The sequence below is a fragment of the Gymnoscopelus microlampas genome (assembly GCF_963454915.1).
Source record: "Gymnoscopelus microlampas genome assembly, chromosome: 8".
In the NCBI taxonomy this organism is placed as follows: domain Eukaryota; kingdom Metazoa; phylum Chordata; class Actinopteri; order Myctophiformes; family Myctophidae; genus Gymnoscopelus; species Gymnoscopelus microlampas.
In genome coordinates, this window is record NC_139945.1 from 4238845 (window position 1) to 4260278 (window position 21434).

Below are 21434 nucleotides of genomic sequence, written 5' to 3' on the forward strand. Positions count from 1 at the left end.
CCCCTCAAAATGTCTGTGCACGCCACTGTCAGCCGGTCAGTGGGAACAGAAAGGTTAACTTGGGAACCCCTGCTTTAGAGGATCTTCACATGTGATTCTAGAGAGGTTATAGGGTTAAGGGTTAGGGATAGGGTTAGTTATAATGGGGTCAGTCACATCTTAATCACATGACTGCAGTGATACTGTGTAGCAATGTGTGTGAGCAGTTTCCACAGCCCGTTCCACTGAACAGGTGCTGAGGCCATGATGTCACTCATGTTTATAATGTAACAGTCAACCTTGAGTCTATATTATTTATAACATTATGCAATGTGTTTGATCAGTGACCTATGGAGCGGTGCATATCAGATAAGATGTTGTATAAATGTATAGGCTCATTTAAACGTTGATACGGCATTGACGTGGATTGTTTTATGCAAGTCATCTTTTCATTGTAAGGCCAGAGAACAGTGATACAGTACAGCTGTTAAAAAAAAAAGAAAATGTTTTTTTTGTAAATGAAAATGATTGTTGTGAAAGCAAGTACCTTAATGTAAAGTAGTCTGGCATTTACCAAATTCATGCAGTTTTAACATGATTCAGCACAAATGTGTTTCAAGTTTCAATTGTACAATATGTGGCCCCTCACTCACTTTATGGAAGTCAGTATGGCCCCCTGGAAAGACATCTTGCCCACCCCTGGTTTAAGTGGTGAACAGTCTGACAATACAATCCAACACAACGCTTCACATAGACAGTGCTGTCAAACAAGTCTATAAATATATCTATGAGAGAGAGATAAAACGTGTAGTGAGGGTCCCTGCTTCATCTCTCTCTGAGCTGAGGGGTCCTTGGCCTGAAAAACGTTGAAGGCTCGACTCGGAGTAGTGGAGTAAAAGTAGACTACAATATTTGCCTCTGAGATGTAGTGGAATAGATGTAAAAGTACTGAAAATGTAAAATACTCCAGTAAAGTAAAAATTCATCAAATGGAATGTAATTGATAGAAAATAAGTATTTTTTTTTGGGTGAACTACTCCTTTAAATTGGGATTCGTAAACGTGATGTAAAAAAGTTATGTAGCCTATTGTGAAAACAAGCAGAGAACAGAGTATACAAACAACAATATACACAGCGTAATTAAAACAGTGAAAATAACAACAACAATTATGTTTGTATGCATTTCGCACATTAAAGTATATTGATTAATGTATTCATTAGCTACTGTAGTCTTACCGTGCGGTACATGAAAAAACTCCTGTTACAGTCATGGAATAACTTCAACCTGGTGTTTGCACTTTTTCCATTTACGGTCCGTGCATGTATACAAACTTTCAGATGTCAAATATAAAGTGCTTTTCCCATGGTGACGGATGTTAAAATTATGCACGGGTCTCTCATAAGTACCCATATATTATGTATTGTTCAATAGAAAGCATTTTAATCCGATCGTTGGCCATTTTATCATAGAGGTATAATGTGTTAAGAGTGCAATACACCTCCCAACCGATAGGGTCACGGAGTTGAAAACATGGCGAAAGTACGGAGAAATGGCCAAGGATTAGATCAAAATGCTTTTTATTGAACAATACGGATGATACGGGTAATTTTGAGACCCTGCACATAAATGTAACATCCGCGGCCATGGGGTAAGCACTTTATATTTTAAATATGATTCATGAACGTTTATGTAGATGACGTGTATCGGGCCGTAAATGGAGAAAGTGCAAACACCAGGTTGAAGTTCATCCACGGTCGTCGTGTATCCATGGCTATTTCTCCCTCTAACGTTTCCCGTGTTTTTTTGTATATTGAAATAATGTCATGCACATTTGTCCAGTGCATAGCCTACTGTAGGCCTTGTTGACTAGATTTAGAAGAGATGTCGAAGCCCTTACTCCTGAAATGATTGATTATGTATAAGGGGAAAAGCGGAAAACCCATTGACCCAGTGAGATCACGTTTGTAAACGTGGTCCTCCTCGCCTGGAGCAGGCGCTGTAGATGAAAGACACCCACCCCTCACCGTCCTGACCTGACGTCAGCTCAGTTTCCGGGCCTCAAATCTCGCGGCTGTGAGACCAGTCTGTAGTGTGTTGTTTATTTTGTCCTACCCGTTCTCATTAACGTGTTAATAGATAAACTAACACATCTGTCCTATCGACACAACGACGCCATGTCGGACAGCGAGGACAGCGACTTCTCGGACGCGCAGAGCGACGCGGCGAGCAGCGACGGAGAGGCCGTGGAGGACAACGAGGTACTAAATATAACAAACACCCGACAAAACAACCTAAAACCTCGCTTCAACAGGCTCTCTGTTGGGGAAGCCTGGTTCCTAATACCAATCAACTGATGGAATCCGGTCTAGAGCCCCGCCTACTGTATCCGGTCATTTGTACAATGCCACACCATGTATGAGCAAGTAACGTTTCCGTATCCGGTATAGACCGGATCAGCATTTTGCAAAGCAACTTGGAGCATCCCCAGCCTACCGACAAGACCTATTAAGTGACGTGACGCTAAGCTAAAGCTAAGCTAACCTGTTAGCCACTTAAATGCTAACGCTGGGTGCTGTGCTGTTGCTGTTTGAAGGTTCTATCTGCTGCTAGTTAGCTGCTAACATGCTAATGATGCTGGTGGTTGTACCTGGTCTTAAAAAAAACCTCACGTCTTGTCTTGTTGTTTTACTTTTTAGTTTTAACACCGCTGAATGGAGCTTCACACCGACGTTACGTTATTGCGTTGCATTACATTTAGGACGTTACATAAACCCGTTAGCCCGCCCCTTTCGGAACCCTGTATACCTTTTTTTTCTGCCGTTATCCATACATAATGAGTGGTGGAATAAGTATTCAAATGGTTTATTTCAGTAAAAGTACCAATACTGCTGTGTAGAAATACTCTGTTACAAGTAAAAGTCCCGAATTCAAAAATGTACTTGAGTAAAAGTACAAAAGTATTGGTATCGAAATGTGCTTAAAGTACCAAAAGTAGTATTCACTGTGCAGAATGTCCCATTTCACAAAATGTCTGAAAATCTTTTGAAAATACACCTCAAAATTGTACACAACTTGTACAGTACTTGAGTACATGTGCTTAGTTACTTTCCACCACTGGAAACCTGTATATACCTTTTTTTCCTCTTATGGATACTCCGTTCATCCCAAATACATAAGTATTTATGCTGCACATGCGTATTAAACCAGGGGTGGGCAAGATTTCTTTCCAGGGGGCCATACTGACTTCCAGAAAGTGAGTGAGGGGCCACACTTTGTACAATTGAAACTTGAAACACATAGTGACAAATTATGTTAAAACTGCATGAATTTGGTAAACATGCTAGACTACTTTACAATAAGGTGCCATAGCTGAGTGGTTAGTGAGCCCGCCTAGGGAGCCAGGGGCCTGGGTTGCCCCAGGTTCGATTCCAGGCCAGGCCAGCATATGTGTCGATGAAATTAAATTTGTCCCTGAGCAAGACTCTTAACCCCTAATTGCTCACAGGTTCTCCTTGGAAACAAGACCGCAAGGACTTTCATGAACGACCTGTTAAAAAGGAATTATCCTTATCCTTAAGGTACTTGCTTTCACAACAATAATTATCAGTTACAAAAACAGCTGTACTGTATCACTCTGTACTCTGGCCTTAAAATGAAAAGATGACTTGCATAAAACAATCCACGTCAATGCCGTATCAACGTTTAAATGAGCCTATACATTTATACAACATCTTATCTAGGTCACTGATCAAACGCATTGCATAATGTTATAAATATAGACTCGAAGGTTGACTGTTACATTATAAACATAAAACATTTGAGTACATACGGATGGAGGAAAGCAGGTAGGTATAGTACTCAAATGGTAAATATGAATTACTATTAATTGGAGTCTCGTTAAATACATTTTTCTAAAAAAAACTTTAACATACGGCAGCCTTTTAGAAAGTACATTTTTGGTGGGGGTCATTTTGTTTTTCTTTGAGGACTTGGCGGGCCGGATTAAGATGGTCAAAGGCCCAGGTCCGGCCCCCGGGCCGTATGTTGCCCACGTGTGCCCTAAACACTTGAACTTGGTCTGCTCTTTTTTTCCCCCTCTACACCAAACCTCTTTGCCGAAAATAGCCGATCTACAAGCTCACAACGCCTCGCAGCTTGTAGATCTGCTATTTCCAGCTAACGTTCCTCTCTGAAAAGGGATGCTAGGGTTTAAGATGCTACGGTACAAGTGTTTATGTAAAAAAAAAGTGTCCCTATCACACAAAGATTTGGCTGCCCCACTGTAGTAACTCTGTGGACCCCCTTGGAGTCCCAGACCCCTGGGCTACATTACTGTGGACCAAACCTCTGTCTATTTACATTACAATGTTGCATTACTGTGTGTGCGCCACACCAACATCATGTAATATTACAACGTTATTTTTCTTTTGGACCAGACCAACCATAAATTGCGTTACATTAAATATATGAAGAAGGCTGATTTGTGTTGTTTACTGAGGTTAAAGCAGCAGTTTAAAGTTTACAAGTTTATAGTAGACTATTGGACACAACAAATGTATAATCTTCTCCCGGTCATATTATCCTCTCTTCTCATAACATTTTTGTTTAATGTCATAAGGTTTACCCAGAGAAGCACAGCCTTCATTCTATCATTGCCTACGTTGTGTTGTAGACGTATTAACGAAGTGACACTAGGTCACTGTACTTATATTACGATTTCATTCATAATTTGGTAGATTCCAATTGTGTAAAGCAAAATGCATTATGAAAGTGAACAGATAGAAAAAACACAGATGTGATGTGAATCAGTGTACCTCATTAAACCTCATTATGCCCAAAACTATTACTTTTCAGCATTCAAATAAAAAAATGTCAGATCTACAAGCTCGAAACGCGTCACATTTTGAGCTTGTAGATCTGCTACTTTTGATACTTTTGTGTGACGCTGTAGTATGATCAAGTAGGGCGTTAATTTACATTAAAAAAACACGACGAATATGGATTTTGTTGCTCACGCAGCAAAGGTCGTCGCGATCGGGATTCGAACCCGCGAACCACGCTGTCAGGCTGCATTAGCGGCCTAGGTGCCCGGACCGCTACGGCGCTGAGTAGGCTCAAGCGAACGTCACAACGTTCAGGGCGGCAACTCGCTTGCTTTAGCTCGCTCGGTGGTCCCTCATGTGGTTCCAATTCGCTTGAGACAACGCGCCTCCGTCAATAAAAGTATTACAAATAAAAAATAAAGTATTAAAAAAAAAGAGACTGCGCGCCTCCGTCATGGTCCGAAACCGAAACTAACTTTATAAGTCATCTCCGTCGGTAGGTCAATAGGTCCTGATAACAGCCAATGAATGGTCTGAGAAATCACGGGTAGGTCAGTATGTCGCCTACTTCGCCCATTCAATGGTCTGATAAAACGTGATAATGTCCCATTTCAATGCATTGATAGCATCCGAATGGGGTGCAGGAAATGGGAATATCAGTGCTACTGAGAAAAAAACAAAGTTGATACAAATGTGTGTGTGTGTGTGTGTGTGTGTGTGTGTGTGTGTGTGTCTCTCACCAGGAGGAGACGGCCAGCCCCGTGGGCAGCGATAAGGTAGCGGAGGAGGAGGGGGAGGACCTCGAGGACGAGGAGGAGTATGACGAAGAGGAGGAGGAGGATGACGACGACAGGCCGCGGAAGAAACCCCGACACGGGGGCTTCATCCTGGACGAGGCCGGTACGGAAAAAGACCCCTTCCCCCCCTCTGCTCCTGTTTGTCGTCTATAATTCATCACACTGTGTTTACGGGCCGTGTCCATAGGGAAAACATGTTTTTTTTTGTTGAGCTGCCAGTGTCTTTCTGCCATGTATTTAAAGGTAGGGTAAGTGATATTTTTTGGTTCAAACAAAAAGTATTGTGTTAAAAGGTTAAAGCTCTATATTCTGATAGTAATCATTGCTATAGAGTGTTTGTTCAGTAACAGATGTCTCCCCGTCTCTCCAGCTCTTTAATAAACAGAAAATACATTTTCCGGTAGGTGTCAAAATCTCAGCCAATCAGGAGAAAGTACCCATTTTTAAGCTTCATTTTTATAGTGTTCCAGTTCCAGCTTTGTCTGCTAATTTCTTAGTGTCATCACTTCCAATTTCACTTGTTTAATCTGTATCCTGATTGAGTTCTCTATCCTGATTGGATACAATTGGAAATGAAACTGAAACGAAAATGCGTTTTCTGTTTTATGAAGAGCTGGAGAGACAAAGAGACTCCAAAAGGCTTTTACTGAATAAACACTCTATAGCAATATAGAGCTATTTAACACTTATTTTAACCAAAGAAAATCACTTACCCTACCTTTTAAATGGTTAAAGAGCAAGACCACTTTGGTAGAGGTTTGGGTTGTGTAGTTACCTTGTCATGATGTAACTGCAAAGGTGAATAAGACATAAGAAATGGATCATTCTAAATATGCTCCTCATTGACTTGCATTGTATGGTAAAACAGCTCTCAAAAAGTCACTCTTTTAGCACGTAAACGAACACGAACAAGGTTGATTCAGACAATACAGAACATCACAAAACCCAGTACTGTTTTTTTTTTAAATAAAAATGTTAACTTCCTGTTCCTGTTGCACTGAGTAAGAAGCCCGCTGGACGTGATATCCAAAGCACTTCTGCTCTAAAAAAAAAACACACTTTCTATGGACACGACCCCTTATTGTGTCAACGAACCCATTAACGACGCAGACTTGTCGTAAGACGTGTTTGCCTGTTATGACGTGCACAGAATAGAGACACTATAGGGCTCATTCATGTGGTCTGTTTGAAGTGTTGACTGCATTGTCTCTTGTCTTCTCTGTCTAGATGTGGACGATGAGTATGAGGACGAAGACCCATGGGAGGAGGGAGCGGAGGACATTTTGGAGAAGGGTGAGCGTGCACAAACACACGCAGGCACACACACACACACACACACACACACACACACACACACACACACACACAATGCCAAACATGTTAAAGATTCAGAACTATACGTGCACTTAGTGATCCAGACAAGGATCACTTTTATATATTCATATATGTATTCAAATTAATGTTCTTGTTTTTTTCACATGTACTATATACTGTATCTGTATCAATATTTGTACATTCTGTTAGGCTTTAAATGAACTATACTATATGAAGTTCAAGTTGTCCGTGGGTTTAGGGTTAGGTGCATCGAGAACTATGCCCAAATATGGAGATTACGGACACACACCCATATTTGGAGATCTTCTACATTTGGGCAAATTATTGTTCACATTCTTTTTTCTTCTTTTTTTTAATGCTGTGATTTCTGTTGTATGTGACGTCAGATCACAATATTTATCTGTGGAACCGAATCAAACTATCATTCAAATATATGATTATTTTAGGGGGTCTCCGCTGGTCATCAAATTATTGGCAAAACGACAAAAACAAACAAATATCCATTATTATTAATCAATAGTAAAAAATATTTTTTTGGGGGGTGAACTATCCCTTTTAAAGCAATCTGGCTGAAACTACTCATGTAAAAGTGTCAGCTTCTTGCTAATAATGTCATGAGTGGTAAGGTTTAGACTACAGTAAAACAAAAACAAAAAGTTATTGCACAAATGTTCAGCATGAACTGAACTAAAAAAAAAATAACAATAACTGCTATAGGGGTGTGCCGATACACTAATTTCACGAAACGATACGATACGATATTTGGCTCACAACTTCGATACGATTTCGATACGATACGATACGCACTTTTTTTATTATGAAAATATATGGAGGAGAAAAAAAGAAAATGCAAACAAATAATTCTGTTTTTGCATTATTCAGACATGCAAACTTGTAGCTTTTCAGCTACAATAGCCGTTTTGAATCCAAATAGTATGACACCTGACCCGAAAAAAAAACATGTTGTCACTCTTTTCACTTCGGGGCCGTTTGCATGCCTGATTATTATGATTGTAAAAAAAAAAAAAAAAAAAAAAAAAAATTCAAAAACGATATTTTTTTTTTCCAAAACGATACATATCGTCGCGAAAACGTATCGCGATATATCGCGGGACGATATATCGGCACACCCCTAAACTGCTACTTTAGCGTTCTGGCAGCACAGGCTTTGTTTTTCCTATTGTACTTATAATAACTGATGATCCTAAAGTCAAATAATTGCTGATATACAGTATATTGTCTAAAAACCGATGGCTATATAACTGTAAAGCTTGCCTCGGTTACATGCTGTGTCACCCTTTGAAAATGTCAGATTTACAAGCTTGTAGATCTGCTGTTTTCGGTGCGCGAACACCGGCACGCAACACAGTATAATTCAGCCCGTAACTATGTTGGTATAATTGATTGTATGAGATGAGATGTTGGCTCAGTTTTCTGACTGTGCTCTCCCTGTCTCACCAACATCGTCTATGATGCATGTCCTTCTTCAGTTAACGGTAATCCTCAACACTCCTCCTTAATCGTTGCTTTTTTATTGATCCATCGTGTTTTTTATATGAGTCCAGTGGATTATCAGCTCATCCATTTAATAAAAAAAAGCCCACATCCCCGGGTTAACTTTTTTATTTGTATTTTATTTGTTTGTTTCTTTCTCCATGATCAATAACTCTCATCCCATTCCAGCTCTGCTGCATTTGTAAGTCTGCAGTCTTTAATCTACGGGAAGCACAGATGGCAAATCTGTTTCTTGGTTTCCTTTAAAAAATAAAATAAAAGGAAATGCTGGTGTCAGTAGAACTTTAGGGGCTGTGTCCACCAAGGCTTCGATTTGTGAACAATACAGCATTCATCAAATTAATTTGGTTCCCCTGTACGGAAGGTTAGAGGTGTGTGTGTGTATATATAGTAGATCAAATAGTTTGGGGTCTCCTTTGTCCCTGGGTAAGTGAGTGAATCTCTTCAGAGGATCCAGTAGGACCATTTGCCTGACCTTGCTACCTGATGGAACAGTGGCTCTCAGCTTAAGTCCTGGGTAGAGCAGCAGCACCACCTCTCACCAAGTGCAATCTAACCCTAGTTACAGTCTAGTGTCTACTGTCTAAGTAGAGACTTGGGCATGACTAAAATTAAATCTGTTTGGTTAGTTTGTCCAGGGTGGGTTCCTTAAACCGGTGCCAGAAAAATGTGCATTTATCTATAAGCTGTGGTGTTTAAAAAACCCTTGGCGAAACTGAAAATTGCTTTTCACCTAAGGGATTTTTACTGTTCTAGGACCGCAGTGTGAGAGCCACCTGTCAAAGTCACTATGTTGAGAACTAACAGATGTAACGGATGCTTCTCTGTATCACATTGTGTAAAAAAAAGCTGCACACCGTCATTCTAAAACCATATCCACGCTTCAGTGTTGTCGTGGCGTGTACAACAGCTCATTATTATTATTAATCGACTTTTTTTTCTGTTTGTGTTTTTTGTCGTCTGTCATTCTGTGTTGTCGTTCCTGCCTGTTTGTTTGTTTGTGTGTTTCTACTCTTGTGTGCTACCGTACGCCCCGATGACAATCTCCTTTTGTCATCTTTGTCTGTCTCCTTCCTCCTCATCCTTCCATCTCTCCTCTCCTTCATTCTCCCTCACTTCTGATCTGCTTTTCCTTTATCCTCTCTCTCTCTCTCTCTCTCTCTCTCTCTCTCTCTCTCTCTCTCTCTCTCTCTCTCTCTCTCTCTCTCTCTCTCTCTCTCTCTCTCTCTCTCTCTCTCTCTCTCTCTCTCTCTCTCTCTCTCTCTCTCTCTCTCTCTCTCTCTCTCTCTCTCTCTCTCTCTCTCTCTCTCTCTCTCTCTCTCTCTCTCTCTCTCTCTCTCTCTCTCTCTCTCTCTCTCTCTCTCTCTCTCTCTCTCTCTCTCCTTTATTGTTTTACCTTCCTGATTGGCCCTCGGCAGAAGAGGCAGAAGGTGAGTTTTACTTTACTTGCTTTATTTGTTTGTTTAGACGGGACGCCGCATATTAATTTTACGGAACTCTTGTAACTTAGTAACAAAAACATTGTAACCAAAAGAGTTGTGTACAGTTTGAACAGTGTGTGTGTTTCTTATTGCGTACAAACTAATGTCCCTGTTCTCTGTGTGTCAGTGTCCAACATAGACCATGTGGTTCTGGATGAAGACCACTCGGGATCCAGAAGACTTCAGAACCTCTGGAGGTGATCACATAATAATCATCACATTCATTAACCACTTAAGGCCTACATGGTTGACCTATGCTAGTGTGTTTTCTGTTTTCGATCGTCAAGCTCACAACGCGTTAGCAAGATTCTAATGTGTGAGGGGGCCATTTTTCCATTACTTTTTTAATATATTGTTTTTAATGTTGAAAGTGAAATATCCCTTTAACTGGCTGAAATGAAGTCTAAAGAGAATTTTCTTTTTTGTTCTATGGCATAAGATACATCAGTTAATACCCCACTCATGAAATGTGAACCTTTTCTGTGTCTTTAGCTGTTTGCTACAATAAGACTACAGAGGTTTTGGGGACATTACCACCAACCTGCTCATCAGTAGTGGTTAGGTCAGTTAGGTAGTTCAGTGTCTTGCTCAAGGACACTTTGACACAGTATCACAGGGGGAGCCCGGGGTCAAACCCGATTTGGGAAAACGTCCGATTTCCAAGCGGCTGCTCTACCGCCTTGAGCCACTGCCACCGCAGTATCATGGACTTGTATTTGCCGGCAACAACATAACATCCAGTGAAAAAAAATCACATAGACATTTTGTCTACAAAGATACGTGGAGCGCTACATTGCCCTTTACAATAAACATTAATGTATTACTCTCTCTCTCAACATACATTATTTCCAACTTGTTTGATGCTCTCGTCCCGAGTGCCTCGACAGTGAGTGTCCACGACTTACAAGTGTGTTGTTGTTGTGTGTTTGTGTTTGTGTTGCAGAGATTCTAGAGAAGAGGCGCTGGGTGAATATTACATGAGGAAATATGCCAAATCATCTGGAGGAGAGCAGTGAGTATACTATCTACTACACTACAGTGCTTCACACATGCACACACGCACACACACACACACTTGCAGCGTGCGCATACACACACCCACACACGCGCACACACACACACACACACACACACACCCCCACTATGTTTTGTGCTGTTTTTTTAGTTTTTTGTCGTATACAGTGTCTTATTTTGTTCATGGCTTAAAACTGAAGTAAACCATTACTACTACTGAACTATTGCCATAAGCGCAAGCATTGTGTGTGCGCACGCGCATGCATGCACGTGAGACAATACACATACACATACATACATTCTGATTTATTCTTAGTCTTTTGTCGTTGTTGTTTGAATAACACACCATTTAGTCTTAGTCGACTAAATATAAAAACCATAGTCTATTAGTCTTAGTCGACAAAATTAACACACACTCACACACACACACACACACACACACACACACACACACACACACACACACACACACACACACACACACACACACACACACACACACACACACACACACACACACACACACACACACAGCTGCAATCTGGAACTTATTGTTGTGACCAAAACGCTATTTTAACCATTCTGTATGAGCGAGTAGTAGATAATATGAAATGTGTGAACCCATAGTCATATTGTATCGTCATACATATTGAGGTATGTCATTTTGCCCATTTCTAGCAGCCCCTGTATTTTGTCGGGGGAAACCCCGCTGACTTGTAAACACACCGAGCATGTTTTCATAAACCTTTTTGTGTTCTTCTTCTTCTGTGACCAGTTTCCCTGGAGGATCAGAGGAGCTGTCCGATGACATCACCCAGCAGCAACTGCTTCCTGGTGTCAAGTATGTCACGTGACACATCCAGCCAATCGGCATCCAGATGCAGAGATATCTACCGATGATTTGAATATGGCGTTATAATACCAAACCATCATTATTGTGATTGTATTTTTCAGGGATCCTAACCTTTGGACAGTCAAGTGTAAGGTATGTAGAGATTCAAGCTTTGTACTTGTTATATCTCATTATGCAAGTACAAAAGTGAAATGATTTAGGTTTGGTTCTTCAGCATTGTAACTGTAGTAACTTCAAATGTAGAGAACAAGTGGTAAGATAAAGAAATTATTAACTCATTGCCTGCGAAAAACGTTTATGAACGTTTTTGAGAATTTAGCTATTGCCTATATTTTTACAAAAATAAATTCTAGAATAATTTTTCATTTTTTGGGTTTTTCCGTTTTTCCGTTCGTCACAAAGAACCAGGAGATAACATTTTCCAAAAAGTTGCTGCTCCATTCACTTCAATGTTAAAAAAAATAAACGGACAAAAAAATATCATTTTTTCTAAGTACTAGCTTAGAAAACACTGGCAGAGGCTACAGACTGTTCTAGAGAAACTCTGTCGGTCTAAGAGTTAATTAGGGTTTGATTCCCACAAGGACTAGTTAGTCATACAAGAAATCTTTCAAACCATTTTACAATAGTAAGCACAATTTGAGTCCGTTTTTGACAAGTGACACCGTCCGTCATACGAGGAGAAATGTGACTTGTTGATGACTTTGTTCTGTATAACAATGGCCCATCTCTGCTTTGACTTATGTTGACGATAAAGTTATATCAAATTTTGTGATAGAGAGAGACCCCCTGGAACCCTGTCAAGGACCCAGTTGAGAACCAGTGCTGTCGTAGTAGGTATGTCTTCCTAACTATACGTGGTGTATTTCCAGATCGGAGAGGAGAGGGCCACCTGCATCGCCCTGATGAGGAAGTTCATCGCCTACCAGTTCACCGACACAGTAAGTTTGGACCAGTGGTTCACAAACGTGTTCATGTCAAGGACCCCCAAATTGACACATATTAGCCCACGGACCCCCATTTGAAAAGATATGCCAAGGACCCCCCATAAGAGAAGATGTTTTACGGCTCTAGCAGGGATTTTCAACCATTTTAATTTCAAGGACCCCCAGTTTGACATGCATTAGGCTACGGACCCCTATTTAATGGCATTTCTATCTTTTGGACCCCAATTTATATAGTAAAATCAATGTTAATGTAACTCTTGAGAGTGTATGCTCTCTGAGTTACAGACCCATAAGGGTCCATTTGGTTCCTAACTATCATTTAGCTGGGGACCCCCCGGAACTCCTTCAAGGACCACTTGGGGGTCCCCGGACCCCACTTAAAAAAAACAATGGCGTAGAAAACCTTGGCGATGGAAGGGGCCCCTACATATGTGCTAATAATAATGCAAAAACAGAAGTATGTATTTGCATTTGCTTTTCTTTCCCCCCCATATATTTTCATAATAAAAAAGTGTCGTATCGTGAAATAGGCACACCCCTAGTGTAAAACGATCAGGGGTGGAAAAAGTACTCAAATGTTTTACTTAAGTAAAAGTATCAATACTGCAATGTAGAAATACTTATATTGTAATATAGTTATATCTGCAAAGTAACTAATGACTAAAGGTTTCAAATAATTGTAGTGGAGTAAAAGTACAATATTTGCCTCTGAGATGTAGTGGAGTAGAAGTAAAAGTACTGACAATTGGAAATACTCCAGTAAAGTAAAAGTACCTCAACATTTCCACCATTCCTCCGGTCCCTCACAGCCGCTGCAGATCAAGTCGGTGGTGGCCCCGGAGCACGTGAAGGGCTACATCTACGTGGAGTCGTACAAGCAGACGCACGTGAAGGCGGCCATCGAGGGCGTGGGCAACCTGCGCATGGGCTTCTGGAACCAGCAGATGGTGCCCATCAAGGAGATGACGGACGTGCTGAAGGTGGTGAAGGAGGTCACCAACCTCAAGCCCAAGTCCTGGGTCCGCCTCAAGAGAGGCCTGTACAAGGACGACATCGCACAGGTAGACGCTAGAAAGAATAGCCGATCTACAAATCATAAAACATCTCAACATCTCAAACATCTCATCTTCAAACATCTCAACATCTCACTACATAAAATAGCCGATCTACAAGCTCACAATGCGTCGCATCGCGACGCATTGTGAGCTTGTAGATCTGCTATTTTCAAATGGCCAAAATATATTTAGTGCTGAAATGGTTAATGTATGTTTTGTATTAATAATCAAAATCTACAAAGTAACTAGTAACTGAAGTTTTTCAAATAATTGTAGTGGAGTAAAATTACAATATTTGCCTCTGAGATGTAGTGGAAGTACTGACAATTGGAAATACTCCAGTAAATTAAAAATCACACCCAGTGTGAAGTGAGCGGTGATTTTTATGAGTTATTAATTTCATCATGCATCTCGGTAGCCAATCACAGCACGTCACACTGGTTGTGATTTCTTTTTTTTATTAGCCTATGGGCGTGTTTTCCACAGCATGGCATCACAGCGAAATACAAATTTTCACGACGGAAAGAAAAACTTTCACCACGGATGGGTCCTAAACCCTCTTATAGGAGCGGTTGCACCGCTCAAAAATACCTCAAAACTGTACTTAAGTACAGTACTTGAGTAAATGTACTTAGTTACTTTACACCACTGATGCCAGGTTCTTGGTTGACCTGTGATCATAGAGTACAGAGGCACTACACTGTCTCTCTGCATTTGATGTTTGTGTTTACCTTGCTTATGGATAAAGAGCATCTGCTAAATGCCTACATTGTAACGACACTAAAGGTGTGAACGCTGTGGTTTGTTCATCTCAGGTGGACTACGTGGAGCCAAGTCAGAACACCATCTCTCTGAAGATGATCCCTCGCATAGACCTGGACCGCATCAAGGCCAAGATGAGCCTGGTTGGTTCATTTACACATGCACACACACACACACACACACACACACACACACACACACACACACACACACACACACACACACACTAGTGCAGGGTGTACTCTTAACCATCAAACTGCAGGTACCATTCAAGCTGTTGATTTTACGGTCCTGATTTGATTTTCATTCATTTTGATTGATTGACCAAATTATTTTATATATAATTTTGTGACAGCCCTATTAATAACAATGATTCTTCTCCAGGAGAATCATTCTCATCTGTGCCTCTATACAGACACAAAAAAACACAAGTTTAAGATAACATTCCACCCTCTGAGACTCTTATATTGACGTGCATCATCGACCCATGACGCTCAACGTACTATTCCAGGTGTTATTTTGTTTTGAATTGTTATTAGCTTTTTATTTTTGATCATGCCGGCATTGTAGATTGTTAAGGCTATTACGGGTGTACACATTTACATCTCTGCACTAGTGTTGATCCTGGATGATTGTTGAAGCCAGCTCCAAATACAGTCTTTTTTTGTTTTGTTGTTGCACATTTAAAAACAACATATTTGTAACAACAGCATAATATTGGGTTGTGCGGGTGAGATTTAGAAAAACCCTGTGGGGTTTATAAAGTTAATATCACCTCATTTAACAACAAAAATACAATAGAAATGGGAAAGTAATCAGAAAAATAAAAAGCAAACGTAAATTATTTGGCGACATAAATACAACAAGGATACACAGTATAAATGAAAAGAAAGAACCCAAGAAAGAAAGAAAAGAAGAGTCTAGAAAGACACCTGTTTTTTGTGTCGCTGACATCAAAAGCAGTTCTCAATCATGTTTTAGATAGTTTTGTTTCCATTGTAGAAAAAGTACTGACGGACACAGCGGTTTCAAGAACCTTAGACCTCGTGGCAGAAATTTACATTTGACAATTGCCAAAGCAATTGTTGTGCTGCTGATCTTAGCCTATGAATATTTTGGAAGATATTTGTACATTTTTGCCTATAATGACTTGCTCAAAATGATACGCGTGGTACAACCATGCGATAGCAGGACTTCTATGAGAGTGACCATACAATTTATAGGGTGACACGTCGTGACAGAGAGGTTCAGTAGTACTGGCCTGGCCTTTGGGTGCCTGCAACAATACATAGCCGTGAGAACTGATACTACTGTATATGCTATTTCATATACGGAGCCATTCTGCTGTTACACCGTTGTAGAACATGCTTTCATGGTGCAGGGCACTGGTTTTTAAACACCAAAATATACTGTACACATTATCACTAAACTTCACTAAAATGAGAGATGGCGGCAATGTTGTTGGATATTCTCTGAGTATCTTGTGTGTGTGTGTGTGTGTGTGTGTGTGTGTGTGTGTGTGTGTGTGTGTGTGTGTGTGTGTTGTGTAGAAAGACTGGTTTGCCAAAAGGAAGAAGTTCAAGAGACCTGCACAGAGGCTGTTTGATGCTGAGAAGATCAGGTACACACACACACACACACACACACACACACACACACACACACACACACACACACACACACACACACACACACACACACACACACACACACACACACACACACACACACACACACACACACACACACACACAGAGATTGTGCTGTGATTTTAAATGCACACACAATAATACATGTATACATATATACACACACAATACAAGTGTGTCTGTAGAGTTATTATTTATGAAACCATTGTCTGTTTTAGCCATGATTTTAATGTCTCTATTATAAAATATCTCTACATTACATTATAACTGTTAATACAAGTTGCTGAACCATACAACTGGACGTAAGGCTGTCATGTTGTTGTCCAGGTCTCTGGGAGGAGAGGTGAGCCATGATGGTGACTTCATGATCTTTGAGGGGAATCGTTACAGCCGCAAGGGATTCCTTTTCAAGAGCTTTGCCATGTCTGCTGTGGTGAGTGAGGACCATGTCTGCCTTATGATACATTATAACTAATGTCTGCTGTGGTGAGTGAGGACCATGTCTGCCTTATGATACATTATAACTAATGTCTGCTGTGGTGAGTGAGGACCATGTCTGCCTTATGATACATTATAACTAATGTCTGCTGTGGTGAGTGAGGACCATGTCTGACCTATCATAAATGATGACTAATACATCCCTAACATCTAGAGATGTTCCAATACCGATATCAGTGTCGGAAAAGCTGCCGGTACTGCCTAAAATGCTGTTATCGGCGAGTGTGCCATTCCCATACCACATAATTGATCACATGATATGTAATTTACAGTAATCAGTTATTTTGCATTTTGAATGCTTCAGTTGATGTTGCACTACTGTTTTATTTAGAAAAAAAATAATAATAATAATAAAAATAAATATTTCAAGGACCCATAACTCTGAGAGTTGGGTACAAATTGTAGTTAGGTACAAATGGAATCAAGTGGACCTGTGAGGGTCCATTTGGTTCAGTTTGTACACTCTCAGAGTTACATACCTGTAAGGGTCCATTTGGAACCCCCTCAAGGAACCCTGAGGGTCCCTGGACCCCATTTTGAGAACCACTGTCCTAGATTTTCTTTTACATTTGGGTGTAAAGAGCAGCGTCTAGGGGCTGCTAGCGGGGCCTTTAGTCTTATCTAAGGCCAGACCGCACCAATGCATCTAGTCACAACTGCCATTGAGGATAATGGTTGCAAGGACTTGCATGTTGCAAGGAGTTGCATTGGCCTTGCATCTGGCCTTTTTAAGGGCTGTTCCCACTGAGCGCTATAACCATAACTATTATTTTTCACCATGTAATTGTTTTTATAGTTGGTGTGAACTCTACCATCCACAAAATCTTTATATTGATAGTTATAGTATTTTTTTTTATAGCTAACGTATACAATCTAAAACGACACAGTTGCTTTCCTGGTTTTAATGGGTTAATGTTAGTCTTTTATGGTGTTGAAACTTTTTTTTCATTGCTGCTATTTTGGACAGGGCTCCCTCGTAAAAGAGTATCTTATATCTAAATTGGATTTAATGATTGATTTGTTTTTACTGTGTATGCTTCTTGGTTGTAGATCACAGATGGAGTGAAGCCCACGTTGTCAGAGCTGGAGAAGTTTGAGGACCAGCCTGAAGGCATCGACCTGGAGGTGGTGACCGAGTCGGGTATGTGTGTGTTTTTATAGCTGCGATCGGTACGTTATGTGTCCTGCCCTGGATTCCAACCCCGGATCTCCCGGGTGGTGGGAGACTAAACTTGTCCCCCTCTGTCAAGACAGAAGGGGTTGTAGTGTCGTATTGTAATCCCAAGAGACGACAGTCAACTTTCCTCAGAAATGATATTCGAATATTGGTCTTAAAAATTGGCAGATATTCGAATATTATTATTATAAAAAAATACTTATTTTTCTTTAAAAAAAAAAAATATATATATATATATTTTTGACAGAAACAATACAAAAAACATGTATCGAGTGCTCGGATCCAATAAAACATATTTTGTTTGTTTTTATAACTTGATACATTGTTTTTTGTGTTGTCCCTGTCAAATAAACCATTTTTTTCTTTTTTATATTCGAATATTAATATTCATATTCGAATATACAGCTTTTCCCCATATTCGAGGAATATTCGATATTCGAATATTAATTCACCAGCCTGTGTGTGTGTGTGTGTGTGTGTGTGTGTGTGCTTATGAGGCCCAAATGTTCCCACAAGTATAGCATAATTTGAAAGGATAGACTTTGGCCCTCATTTATCAACGCAGCGTATAAACCGCCATATATTTTTCCATATATTCGGCCATACACTAACGTCGAAGTCACATTTATCAACGCATCCTACACAGCTGATCCGAGCGTACACTTGGTCCCAGCGTTGATAAATGTGACGGCTGAAACCGAGCGTCATTTCAATAACACGCCCTTAAATATTCTCAACACGCCCCGATTTTACGACATGAAGACGAACTAGAAGACGGTTTGCCCTGCTCGCCACGCACACGTCTCTCTCTCTCTCTCTCTCTCTCTCTGTCTCTGTCTCTGTCTCTGTCTCTCTCTCTCTCTCTCTCTCTCTCTCGCCCGCCCGCCCAACTTCGTCTTTCCGTAGCGGTACATGAGACTCGGGCGGAATGCAGTGATTCCGTGCCGCCACGTTAATATTGGAGCGTCGGGTTTATATCCTTAACCCAGCCAGGTTGTGTAGCCTACATAACTCTCTATGACATAACTCCATAACATAGGACAAGCTACTGTAAGTTTGTAGACCTCACTGTCCATGAAAAGGTGGCCGGGAGTCCCGGCGCAAAAGCGCTCGTATATTTTTGAAAATAGCAGATCTACAAGCTCACAACGCGTTGCGATGCAACGCTGGCTTGTGAGCTTGTAGATCTGCTATTTTCAATACAGACAGATCTACAATCTTATCTTAATGACTGTTAAAGCAGTTTGTTTAAATTACTTTATAAAATGATATATTTTCACAGCGATTATTTATTAGTGTAGATATACACATTTAGGAGTGGATTATGTGTCCAGATGCTTGTCAGACAGTCAGACAATGGTGCTCCGCAGGTCTAGAATGGAATAAACGGGCGCAGCCAACGTCAACAACTGGTCTCGACCAGACGTGAGATCTCAGCGTACCGTAGGATAAAGCCCACGTCAGGATATATTGATAAATGCCGAAAAGTGCGGTGAAAACGCTGTGCGCCCATTATTTGGGCTGCACCGCGTTGATAAATGAGGGCCATTGTGTGGCGTAATGGTGGTTCTATGGTTAAAAAAAGAGTTAGGATTGAGGCGTTTAGAGGTTAGGTTTAAGGGTTAGACGGTTAGACTCTTGCCAGATTTATACATAGTTGCGTGCTGCTGTCGTGCACCGAATCTAGCCGGTCTATAAGCTCACAATGCGGCGCACCGCGGCACGTTGTGAATGCGTAGTGAGCTTGCAGATCAGCTGTTTTTTCGCCTTTAGGGTTGAAAATGGCAGGAAATTGTATAATGCCATTCATATAATTGTAATACAAACGTGTTTGTGTGTGTGTGTGTGTGTGTGCAGGTAAAGAGCGTGAACACAACCTGCAGGCCGGTGACAACGTGGAGGTGTGTGAGGGAGAGCTGATCAACCTGCAGGGCAAGATCCTCAGCGTGGACGGAAACAAGATCACTATCATGCCCAAACACGAAGACCTCAAGGTACACACACACACACACACACACACACACACTTCTACTACTATACTTGTGAGGACATCAAAAGTTTACGACGGTAATTTGATCAAACGTTTTACCATGTCTACCATGGCACCACTTTTTGCGTGCCAGGTGTCCTGCATGCACCCAAAATAGCCGATCTACAAGCTCACAACATGTCGCACTGTGACGCGTTGTGAGCTTTTAGATTGAGCTATTTTTTATCTATTTTGGGGTGTGCGACAGCATCGCACAACTAAGTATAGATCCAGCCTAAATTTAACATTTTTTTATACATTTTGTAACCATAAAACAACACTTTTTTTCGTGTGAGAACCTGGAAAATGGTCCTCATTATGTCTACTTCTTTAATTCTACTATACTTGTTGGGACATTTGGCCCTTACAAACTAGTGATACAAATACACACTCACTCACTCACTCACTCACTCACTCACTCACTCACTCACTCACTCACACAAACACCTGAATGTACACACACAAAGAGACCTGAAAGTATATTTTGTACACACACTCACACAAGTCAAGTGTAATTGTGCGGTTTGTATTGTCTGTAGTGATGAGCGGGCCGACCCGTAACCCGCGGGTTCCGCGGGTCAACCCGCGGCGCGGGTGGTCAAGTCAGGAGGCAATTATGCGGGCTGCGGGTGAGCGGGTCAGCCGCTCTCACATGCAAAAAAAAAACTATTTTGAACAACATGCTTGTTTATTTAGCCCATGACAATGTTGTGCTACTGTAGACATTTAAAGCAATTGTGGGTACTTAAAAGAGAGCTATATAAATCTGAGCTATTATGATGATGATTATCTTTTTTTTCCCACTGCGGGTCGCGGGGCGGGTTGAGCCATAGATTTATATATGGGTTCGCGGGGCGGGTGGAGGCGGGTTGGGTTCCATGGCGGGGCGGGTCATGAAAAAACCCGACCCGCACATCACTAATTGTCTGTGTTGTGTGTGTGTGTGTGTGTGTGTGCGTGCAGGACCCGCTGGAGTTCCCCGCTCATGAGTTGAGGAAGTATTTCCGCATGGGCGACCATGTGAAGGTGATCGCTGGACGCTACGAGGGAGACACCGGCCTCATCGTCAGGGTGGAGGAGAACTTTGTCATCCTCTTCTCTGACCTCACCATGCACGAGGTACACACGTGTGTGTGTGTGTGTGTGTGTGTGTGTGTGTGTGACTGAAGCTTGGTTATCACCAATGAGTAGCCAGTCAATTCTAACGTTGAGACAGACAGTGGGAAAGCTGAGAGGGAGACAGTGTAGGAGAGACAGACAATAGGAGAGCTGAGAGGGAGACAGTGTAGGAGAGACAGACAGTAGGAGAGCTGAGAGGGAGACAGTGTAGGAGAGACAGACAGTAGGAGAGCTGAGAGGGAGACAGTGTAGGAGAGACAGACAGTATAGGAGAGACAGACAGTAGGAGAGCTGAGAGGGAGACAGTGTAGGAGAGACAGACAGTAGGAGAGCTGAGAGACAGACAGTGTAGGAGAGACAGACAGACAGTAGGAGAGCTGAGAGACAGACAGTATAGGAC

General features: G+C 41.3%; 1 protein-coding gene across 1 annotated transcript in view; it reads left to right on the forward strand.

Annotated features, from left to right (window-relative positions):
* The first annotated feature begins 2039 nt into the window (after nucleotides 1-2039).
* Nucleotides 2040-21434, forward strand: part of supt5h (SPT5 homolog, DSIF elongation factor subunit) — a 38191-nt gene continuing 18796 nt past the window's right edge. The window contains exons 1-15 of the mRNA XM_084065214.1: nucleotides 2040-2238; nucleotides 5547-5703; nucleotides 6828-6899; nucleotides 10059-10128; nucleotides 10875-10943; nucleotides 11721-11786; nucleotides 11900-11930; nucleotides 12671-12739; nucleotides 13555-13806; nucleotides 14616-14705; nucleotides 16113-16183; nucleotides 16539-16644; nucleotides 17760-17850; nucleotides 19744-19880; nucleotides 20879-21034. Of these exons, the coding sequence (XP_083921340.1) occupies nucleotides 2155-2238; nucleotides 5547-5703; nucleotides 6828-6899; nucleotides 10059-10128; nucleotides 10875-10943; nucleotides 11721-11786; nucleotides 11900-11930; nucleotides 12671-12739; nucleotides 13555-13806; nucleotides 14616-14705; nucleotides 16113-16183; nucleotides 16539-16644; nucleotides 17760-17850; nucleotides 19744-19880; nucleotides 20879-21034 (1521 nt within the window). The 5' untranslated portion in view covers nucleotides 2040-2154. The remainder of the gene's footprint in view (nucleotides 2239-5546; nucleotides 5704-6827; nucleotides 6900-10058; nucleotides 10129-10874; nucleotides 10944-11720; nucleotides 11787-11899; nucleotides 11931-12670; nucleotides 12740-13554; nucleotides 13807-14615; nucleotides 14706-16112; nucleotides 16184-16538; nucleotides 16645-17759; nucleotides 17851-19743; nucleotides 19881-20878; nucleotides 21035-21434) is intronic.